At 37.6% G+C, this 11,562-nt stretch overlaps 1 protein-coding gene across 1 annotated transcript; it reads left to right on the top strand.

Annotated features, from left to right (window-relative positions):
- The first annotated feature begins 7,887 nt into the window (after positions 1-7,887).
- Positions 7,888-11,236, top strand: LOC144451514 (cationic amino acid transporter 4-like). Its single transcript, XM_078142382.1, has 3 exons — positions 7,888-9,486; positions 10,133-10,241; positions 10,585-11,236. Exons 1-3 carry the CDS (start codon positions 7,891-7,893, stop codon positions 10,806-10,808), a joined length of 1,929 nt encoding a protein of 642 aa, XP_077998508.1. The 5' UTR covers positions 7,888-7,890; the 3' UTR covers positions 10,809-11,236.
- Positions 11,237-11,562: the final 326 nt, after the last annotated feature.

Consider the following 11,562-nt stretch of genomic DNA (forward strand, 5'->3'; position numbering starts at 1 on the left):
TAAGAGTCATGAATGGGAACCTGGTAGGATAGAGGTCGTTACGTACTATGTGAATGATTCATAATCCTATGTACTTCCAGAGGCTGCAATGGATTGCATCTTCCCCTGGGAGGGTGTACAGGATTCTTGGTTCATGCAACGGATGATAATTGCAACCGCGGCTTTGAGAAAAGTGGGGGAAAGTACCCAGTTGGGGAAAATTGTTTGTTGTATACATTACTAAGGCACTTTGAAGTGGGCGCCCATTGCATGTAACCAATCACCATGACAACATCAGATCAGTACGCCAAGTGTGGGCTCGATTGTAAAATACGTCGACGTCGCCAAGCCAAGGCGTCCTTCATATCATCCCTCCCACTTGCTTGTTTGTGGAAAGAGATGAGAAGAGCGCCTACAACGGCTGATAGTTCAGTTTGTGGGGATGAGAAGAGCGCCCACAACAGCTAGCATCTTCAAGTGTCAAATGAAGTAACTACCACGGTGTATTCAAACTGATGGTTTGCTATATTTACAATATCTTTAAAATACGTTCAGTGTTTGCACTCTCATCCCTGAGTACTGGAGATCATCCAGGCAAGTCTTACACTTATTTAGCGAAGTCACCATGACAACGTGACTACTTGGTATAGTTAGTTTAATCATGGTTTAAGGGAGTTGCACAGGCTAGGACGTTAGTTAAAATTCCCCATACAAATATGTAAATTCAATTCAATGAATGTATTTATACACATTTGAATCATGAAGTACCACCCACTTCCATGCTTGAATGCTTCATACACTTGTAGTTCCCGTGATATCAACCCCTTGTAAACACTGCCAGTACTTGTGAAACGACCTAATACAAACTTTGTCATGTGTATACCATACAGCCTATTAGAGGTATATCTCCATGTACGTATATACTATGGAAGTACCATGTTCTAACTTTGCTATGACGTGGCAAGGCATAACACATAACACATAACATACGATTTACGTTTACAGCGTAGACAAGTCAACAATGCCCTTTGCAAACACATCATTGTTATTCAAGAACACCGTCTGGTAACAATGAATGGCAGTTGTTTGACCTACACATAGACATTTACATTTCAATGTGTGGCATACCATCGGATCACACTGTGTATCGCATCGGTCAACTTTTTCACTGGAGGTAGGTCAGTGTGAAACATGGCGGATGTCAGAGGAACGGTAGTATCAGAACAAGTTCACGAATAGTTCTGTTGTACTTAATTCGTGTCAAGCACTGGTTGAGGGCGTTAAACGTGACCGTAAGTTACTGAATTTTAATCAATATTTAGCTGTCAATCAAATGTGTTTGTTATCGTAGATATCTGTGTCCATCTACAAATACTGTAAGTAATCACGGTCCGGCAATGATACCATGTTTAAATGTATTCTCTTTCCGGGTATCATGTGATAACGACACATCGTGTCAGAGACCATTGAAAACAGGAAAGTTGTTAGACAGTATGCTGGTATAACATACGGGGCTAAGCAGCCATAAAACCGAATTCATATGTATATGTATATATCAAAACTCTATGTCAACGAAGCCCTGTAATAACTGTCACGTGACCAAAAATCCGTAGGGTAATTTGAATATGATACCCAGCACTGCCCTCGGCACTTTGCGCTTTACACCAACAATGTTTCATGTACATGTTTGACATGTACTAGTATACCCGCATAGTGTCTTCTACTTTGTTGATCGTTAATCAACACCGTGTTTTGACAGACGGGCATGTCTGTATTTATCCACGACTAGACTCCACACCAACATTACATGTACTAAAATACATCATCTATCCGTGTTATTCGCGTGTTACATTTGGTGTCACTAGCCATACATAGCAGCGATATTACTTAAAACTTTACTTGGCAGAAAGGTACGTTTTTATTTCATCATTTTCTTGTGTGTGTCTGTATTCAGCGATATCAATGGTCAGACTGACACATATTACAATAGTGATTCTGTCATATATGCAATGATATACAAGAATTTTAATTGAAACGTCCGCCCGGGAATACATCATTTATCAACCACATGGAACTGTCATTCGTTACGTGTATTCGATCATGTGTTCCATATGGTGCCTTACTATAGAATTCCAACCACAGCAAAACACAAAGTGGGTACAATACTTGATACCATTTCTCTGTTTTTCACCTGTTGTCATGGTATTAGTATAACACAGTTATTAATTTGGCATTTAGGTTTGATTTTATGTCGATTCCTGACTTTAAAATGTTGCGGTCGTATTTGGATCCATGAGATTACTGTGATTGTATTTTACTATATATAGTATAGTACATTATAAATTTCTTAGTAAATATAGTGTAAAAGAACAAAGCTGCTGCCACAGATGTTGTGTATGGTACTTTTCACTATCATATTTCACCAAGACAATACATGCTCACTTAACATGCTCAGTATAATAATTTTGCTTTTATTAACAAATTGAACCAAATTCCTTACGCCATAATTGTCTTGAAGAGAAGAGGTACGGGATAAAAAGATAAAACGATAAATTAAAATTGACAAAAAAGAAAGAGAATTGTTTTGAAATACATACATAAATGTACAAATAACGCAAACTGATACCCTGAAGTAATTCGATACTTGTATATATATATAGTGGCTACGTTTTGATAGTGGCTATGTTTCAGCTCCAGAAAGTGGTTATAGCATTTTGTATGTATTAGCGAGACCGTCTATTCCAAAACTAGGAGCTAGCTAGCTACATGCACCCGATTAATTTTCATTGTGTTCTCATCTCCAATACTTGTGAAAAAAAAATATCGTCTGCGTGAAAACACTGGAATAGCACTAGAACTCAAGCATTTGTGTACGACTCTACGAGGACGCTATACGGACTCATATGTCCATGGTGCGAGTTGGTGCTCCGTACTTTCACGCTCGCAACTTAAAAAAATATCTTCTTTATTTCATTGTATGACATCGTGTAGTTTTTCAGCTTCGAGTAGGTTATACTGAGTATAAGGTCTGATGGAAATCACCTTGATTCAATGAGCAATATTGAAACTGCGAGGCCGAATATTTCATTTTAATTCATGCCGTACTGATATCAAAATAGCAAATTATTGTTACCAGTGTTCAAGTCTTTATTTCATGAGGTCGTATCGTACATTGTTTAATTTCAATCAACATACAGTAAACCAAGGTTCGTTAGAAACCATCACGTTTTTTTTCTATGACGTCATCGGTACACCCACCCCCACCCCTAAAACATACATGTACGGTAAAAAATAGTGCGTTCCTTTTATTTGTTTTTATTTTTAAAATAGACACCTCAGCTGTAAATAGAACGCTGTTTATATTATACTCCTCCGTTGGCCATGTTTGATTCACAGTATTAATTACCATTCAACAGGTGCACATGTTACGATTTATTCGTCTCTGATAAGTTCCCAGCAGGACAGGAATATCGGAGAAAACAACAGGTGTTGGAGAGTAATTTATGACAGCAATCAAGTCATGTCGCAAATAGAATTTACTTTTATATTTTAGATTGTACCTAAAATTTAAACGTTATATTTCGACTGATACTATAACTCATATGAATTTTAATTAGATTATTCGATAGTTATAGGTATAATGTGAAAAAAAATAGTGTGTAGTCTTGGAGTTTAACTTAGCCAACACATATATAGGACACTTGCATGGCTGTTTATTTGTTCCTAACAGATTGTGAACCAAAACTGTGTAAGGTTTAACTGATCCGTATTATCTTTCACAATAACTTCAAACAGATTTAAAAAATGAGAATTTTTTAACATTATTGTAATTATTATAGAGCTATAGTGTGTATTATTACCCATCACTAAAGACTAACCGTAACATCGCACATTGCGTCATCGTCTTAGCCTTGGGCAGTTTGAGACTTAACTACTTCACAATTGTGACACGATGGAAATGGTACACCTGTTTGAAAGTGTTATATTGTTCAATGTCCTGAAAACGTTAGTGTACAGCACTACACCAATGTATATGTATGTTTATATCAATGGGTGTTGTGCCAGAAAAACGGCAAATGTTTGATTATTTCATTGCTAGGCCCAAAACAATTTTTTGGTTCCGGTTACCCCGGCAACACCGCCTAGTTTTTCACTGCCGTCCCTAAACTTTTCTTTTTTTTACATATTCGAGGAAAAATAATAAAATCGCGAAAATTGTGGTCTTGCCAGAAACAGTGGATGTGGAAACCGACATCAACTTAAAAAAGACAATATAAAACAGCTCTTTCAATCTGTGATGGATGTAAATCTGATGGGAAGAAACCAATAACACAGAGACCATATGGAAAAAAACGGAAAACATAACCGTGACCTGAACTAGACACTTATACATTAAAAAAAGAATAAAATAAAAAAAATCTACCTACCCCACCTATTCTAAAATTGTAATCGGAGCAACATATTATTTTATTAGATTTTAACCGTTTTCAAATTTCCAGACGTCTGATCTGATTTCATAAACCACGTGGCTCTTTTTAGCAAATAAAAATACATCATTTAGAAAAAAAATCGCAACTAAAGTTATCCGGCACAACACATTTTCCATGGAGAAGCCATGGTGTCGACTTTGGTTTCGTAAAAATGTTGTTTGAAAATTGTGTTTGTTAGATATTTTTAATTGATACATGGTACACGTTGAAACATGTCCATATATAGCTTTGAGTTGGCACTTCTCTATGACAACGACATGAACAGAGGCAGTTGCCATGGGTACTTTTTTAAATTAACGGAAAACTAGTTGGTCCATTTCGGTAGTAGTGTAGCAAATAATTTCGTCATTTACAGTTACTGGTTGGTACATGTACATGTTCAAAGTGTTCTCCGAAGTTCATAACAAATCTCGGTGCGTATGTCGACAGTTTTCTTCTTTTCGTTTTAAGTTTACTGAGGCCAAACAAAAACAATTGTGTGGTTCCGATTACACTCAATTTTAGAATAGGTGGGTAGGTAGATTTTTATTTTATTTTATTTTTATAGAAATATTTTTTTCATATGTGAGTCCATTGTTTCCATATGGTCTCTGTGTTATGGTGTCTTCCCATCAGATGTACAGCCATTACAGATTGGAAGAACAGTTTTATATTGTCATTTTAAGTTGATGTCAGTTTACGCATCCACGATTTCTTGCGAGACTTCACAATTTTCGCGATTTTATTATTTTTTTCTCGAACTCGCAAACAAATATTTAGGGTCGGCATGAAAATCTAGGTGGGGGTCGGATAACCGGAACCAAACAATTGTTTAGGCCTGAGCTTTATGCCGAAACCGGCTGGGAACAGTGTCGTCGTAAACCACAGCCTCGAGCTCTTTTACGGCACGTAATCTCTGTTTGCGACAATACGGAAAATACACAACGGAATTCTATAAAGTGGGTGCATTTTCAGTCATTTACAAAACGTTCCGTGCGTGTTTGTACAAAGTGGTGAAATATGTGTCTGTCACGATCCATGTATTGAATTTCGGAAAAATAATGATGGATATTAACTTGTAATTAAGTTTGCAATTTCCGGAAAATAATTACATATCTAATCTGTCTCAGTACCTGTACTTCAATTGGCAAATTTGTATTGATAATATGTAATCGTCAGTTGACTTAATTACTCAAATTGATTGATATGCTAAATGGGGCTATTTTGTAACACGCATTAATTAACTGTTTCAGTTTGAGTTTGTGAAATATGGAAATTTATTTTAAAAGACCCTTATGTTGTCATTGTGTATATAATTTGCGTCCCCATTGTTGCAAACTAAATACGCTTCTGACTCTGTCGGCGGAAAAGGTCCATTTTCTAAAATACCACAAAATCGTGATGGATCAACGCCTAACTTCCATACTAACACTTGCCGAATAGGTCACCTAAATATGATAAATGTGTACGAACCTCACTTTCAAACATGTTGCCAAAGCTTGAAAAATCGCGAACGTGCTGTTATATTTTAATTTTTGAATTTTTTTTTTATAATTATAATTGTTGTTCGACGCAATGGCACAGTGGATAGCAAAATACATTAATCGGCTGGGTGTCAACATTCGATTAAAATATGACGTTGTGGGTATTTTATGGAAATGTGTAGAGAATCATGGTGTATATTCGTAAATATACTATTCTTGAAGCAGTGGTGTGGAAATGAAACGGGTTGGAGTACCATAATAATGAATGGAATGGTGATGTATGCATAGATGCCTACAGCTGTGCTGTAAAGATATATTTTAATAACCCTTTCCCTTCTATTTCCCCAAGGTATTTAAAGCTGCTGCACTAGGTGCAACTGGAACGATTTTAAAAATGTTTTGTAATAGGTTCAATAACTTACTAGCAATAGTGTGTTCGTGCATCACCTATGGATAAACGTATATTTGTAGCAAAAGCACGTTTTGATTTTGTAAATTGAAATTCATTTTGAACAATTTTATGGTATGTAAATACGTATTTTGTATCTGTTTATGATAAGCAAGTACGACATTTATTGAAACTGAATTTCTATATTTTACGAACTCTCGAACCCTTTTCGCTAGAACAAACTGAACAGTTAATAATGGGTGTTAAAATTAGCCTTGTTTATCATAAAACAAATGCAAAATCCTTTTCTGGAAAATAAATATGTATATGTCATAAAATCTTTCAACAACGGAGCAAACATCAAACATAGTTTACCAACACTATTATTTTGGTATACACGACTGTATATCATACGTCACCATACCCCAAGGTGTTTTTTTTCTCGGACCATCCTCCGAACCTAGCGGCCATGCTATATAAGGTATTTGATTACACCGTGCTAAGATGGAGTAAAAGATAAACAGAAAATAAATTATTACAGTTTTACTAAATCTCAGTGATTATGATGGCGTGATTTGAAAATCAGTGTTGATCATTTAAAGTTCGTTATTTCAACAACAACCTGTTTGTTAAATTCCCCAATTTAGTTTCCTGTAAATTTTAGCTGTTCAAATCACACAGTCACCTTGGTAACTGATTGTGGTATAGCCTTCAGACTACACACGAGGTTATTCTTTGTGTCGTTTGAATCTCATTGTGGAATACATGTACGAAAAGCTGTCAACCCATCCAGGCATTTGTACTCAGAGGAATGGATAGATTTTGGCTAATTCAAAGCACATATGTCCCTGCTCTTTCAAACCTGCCGAGATAGAGAAAATACGAATATCAATTACACGCCTTGATGATAGTGTTGCTATGGTGATGATGACGACAGCGGACCCATGTGATATGATTTTGATATTTTTATCAGACTGTTCATTTATGTAAAATAATCCAATTTTTTTAACGTGATGTTTTTGTTACCTCTTCAAAGAGGGAGATAGTAACAGGAGGGAGAGAAAGAGAAAACGAGAGAGAGAGAGAGAGAGAGAGAGAGAGAGAGAGAGAGAGAGAGAGAGAGAGAGAGAGAGAGAGAGAGAGAGGGGGGGGGGGAGAGTGAGTGAGTGTGTGTGTGTGTGTGTGTGTGTGTGTGTGTGTGTGTGTGTGTGTGTGTGTGTGTGTGTGTGTGTATCCTTGTCCTTGTATACAAACACATCTAAACTATTTTTGTCTATAATCATTCTTGCAGACTCGCCACAGTAATCTCATGTCCTGATTGACCTGACCACCAGTCGGTTTATACCAGAAAGTACAATAAGTGGAGAGAGATCAAAACACGATTGGACGTGTATGTATGAAGAAATCCGTCAGTGAAGGAAAGACAAGTTGCTGAGGACAAGTGACGTTATTCGGTGTCATGCACCTTTTCACGTCATCACCATCAACATCATAATCCTAGAATTTAAGCTAGAATTGTAGCAGTTCAAATCATCTTTTGAAGTTATATTTTGCCACACAACTTTAAAACATGGCGTACTGTTTAGAATTCCTGAGCAAAATCAGCAGACTAAAAACGTTTGAAAATGATATGTTGGAAACGCCGTTGAAACGATGCTTAAGCACAATAGATTTGACTCTCCTAGGTATTGGAGGTATGGTTGGTTCTGGCCTTTACGTTCTCACTGGAACAGTTGCCAAGGATACCGCAGGACCAGCTGTCATCATCTCGTTCCTTATCGCGGGATTTGCATCACTTCTCTCGGCACTGTGCTATGCCGAGTTCGGCGCCAAGATACCTAAAACAGGGTCTGCTTACGTTTACACGTACGTCACCATGGGAGAGATGTGGGCTTTCCTGATTGGCTGGAATATCATATTAGAATATTTAGTTGGCGGTGCATGTGTATCGCGAGCATGGAGTGGCTACTTTGATGAACTCGTAGGTTTTAGAATTCGAAATTTCACGTACGAACATATAACTGGAGGACCATGGCATCATCCGCCACTCGCAGAGTACCCAGATTTCTTTTCCCTGGTTCTCATAGTTATTGTAACTTTAGCTGTTGCACTTGGAGCAAACTTTTCAGCCAAATTCAACACAATATTTGCCTCTTTGAATTTGTGCGTTGTTCTATTCGTAATTTGCGTAGGATTAGCCTTTGCCGATATCGACAATTGGAAGACTGATGGTGGTTTTGCTCCCTATGGAGTTTCCGGTATTGTGTCAGGAGCTGCAACATGTTTCTACGCCTACATTGGCTTCGATGCAATAACGACTTCTGGAGAGGAGGCTAAGAATCCAGCAAAGAGCATCCCTATCGCTGTCATAATTGCCCTCATTGTAGCCAGTATAGCGTACGTCGGTGTTTCTACAGCGTTGACTCTGATGATACCTTATACCGATATCCAACCTGATGCAGCATTACCAGGTGCTTTTCATCAACATAATTTGCCTTGGGCGGAATACATAGTCGGGGTTGGCGCCCTCTGCGGTATCACAACTTCCTTATTGTCCAATATGTTCTCTTTGCCAAGGTGTATTTATGCGATGGCAAATGACGGGCTACTGTTCTCCTTTTTGGCCAGACTGCATCCCCGCACACAAGTCCCTGTTTTAGCTACAATTACGTTTGGCATTTTTGCTGGTATTTTGGCCCTTATCTTCGATCTGGAAGCCCTCGTCGAGTTCTTATCCATTGGTACGCTACTGGCTTACACCATCGTAGCAGCTGGCATCATCGTACTCAGATATCAACCAATCGAAATCAGCGAAACAGAAGATGATGACAATGACGAAATCCCAGCAGAGAAAACTAAAAAGAAGACTAAGAGTTCAACGACCCCTGGCGATATAAGTCCACAAGATTTTGGACGGTTGAAAAAACGCTTTGAGTCTTTGAGATTCTTGATGGCTTATAAACCAGGAACAGTGCCTGCATTTTCTACTCTCATGATGGGAATCTTTATGTTAGCATTGGCCTCGGTGGTGACCTACGGCAATGACGCAGTCTCCAAAGCTGAAGCCTGGGCCATCTTTCTCCTTGTTATTTTTGTAATCATTGTGATCATATCATTCACCGTCATATGTCTTCATTACCAAAACACTGATATTCAGACTTTCAAGGTAAGCGAGATTAGTGTAAACAGCAGAAAGTACCAAACACCTTCCATTCCAACATTAGTTTATGAATTTATGAACACACACACACACACACACACACACACACACACACACACACACACACACACACACACACACACACAAATATTTAATGCTAATATTATTTTATGCAAATTATAAAAAAAACAATATTTGCATTGTAGATTCAAAGTGAATTTTGAGCAACAAATAAAAAAACAGGATTTTGTTGTACGTGTTTGTTGGAACGTGTTTTTAACAAAGTACCGTAATCAGAGCCATGGTCATCACAGCCAGCGAGCACCGGACATCTTTCACAGATGTGTGGGTACAACACATAGGATTGTTTCATTTAACCAAATATTACTCACTTTCTTGTTCAGTAAAGTAGTCGATGATGGCGCTCCTATAACTTTATCTCCAAAGAGCAAAGAATTCCGACTTTGATATCCCTCCTTGTCATCGAAGTTACATCACAGTCGGAATCCCTTCGATCATTCAAAATGCTATAAATAGTAGAACATATATTAAAAGAGCGCCAACAACGGCGATTTCTTACAATCTAGGCTCTGTTGTTTCTACCAGTTCATTGAATCTCTAAGTCCGAGTAATTACTGTTTTGTACCCACAGGTCCCGTTTGTCCCATTTGTACCAGCTTTAAGCATGCTTATCAATGCAGTGTTAATGATGAAGCTATCTTATATGACATGGATAAGATTTGTCATTTGGGTCACCCTAGGTAAGTAGTTTTTATCATTTGGGTCACCCTAGGTAGGTAGTTTTTATCATTTTGGTCACTCTAGGTAGGTAGTTTTATGCTTATCAAAATGCTGCTTAGTTATTGCTGGCGACAACAACGAATAAAGTGGAAAGTTATTCATTAATTTAGATTTGCTTGTTTGATTTCTGCTATGTCCTCTCAATTCAGTGATGAATCTAATTCCTAAGCTATGAATAAAGGGGGTATCCTCTCAACAGAGGGGTCTGAATTGAGAAACTGAACCAAGTGAAAGTCCCAACCTATGTCTTAAGGGGTCATATGGACAGGACAGTACTAACTATTATTGTTTTCATTTTGGCAGGAATGGTATTATATTTCGCGTATGGCATTCGCAATAGTAAAGAAGCCAGACGTTGGACTGCCAAGAACAGCCCTGAAGTCCACTATTTTGTTATGCCTCAGGAGTCACTGTATACAATACAAGGAAGTGTTGAACTACAACAACCACCAAACAAAATCAACACTGATGATACTAGCAGTGACACAAGTGACACACGGAATCTTATATCACATAAAGAGAAGTAATGTCATCGTACAAGACAAATCCTCAGCAACAGAACAGCGAAATCACAGCTAGCTAATTAAATATTCAAAATGGCCGCCGTTCATCTGTATGCATGCAGATAGTATTACACGTACTTTGATAGATTACCACTCCGAGTCTGTCATATATATTACAGCTTAAATGATGTAGTCTTGGTGTTTCACTCATGGGACATTACGTTTTCGACACAAAGATAGACTTATTTCAACTCTAGACTAACAATAACAGAGACACAATAAACACAGCAGGATCCTTTGCCCAATCACATTGAACAGTGATAAACATTACTATTCTTTCACAGTGCAGTAAAAACAGGCTTCTAATGAAAACATTACACATAGACTTGATGATTTTAATGGCTGCAATTGTTCATTTTCTAACTGATAATCAACATTTAACTTGACTACTTCTACATCCCCACTGTGCACGCCACCTATGTAATTGTTTCTTTTGCATTATAAGTTGTCTGAGGGTGTGTAATAAATGTCATGTTGCATGAGTGAAACACCAAGCTTTAAAATTCAATGTAAGAAGAGTGAAGGAGAGAGTAGATTGGAAATACCTTGACAATATTAGATATTTCCAAAGTTTTCAAAGCATTATTTTTATTACAATTAAGATTTCAAGTTTCATTTACCAAGACGCAAGTCAACATACACAAATATTAGGACTGCGCATGCGTCATACCTGGTGTTATGCTTATTACAATGACTTAATCTTAACCTACGGAGTCAA

Source organism: Glandiceps talaboti, chromosome 21 (genome assembly GCF_964340395.1).
Source record: "Glandiceps talaboti chromosome 21, keGlaTala1.1, whole genome shotgun sequence".
NCBI classification, from domain to species: Eukaryota; Metazoa; Hemichordata; class Enteropneusta; family Spengelidae; genus Glandiceps; species Glandiceps talaboti.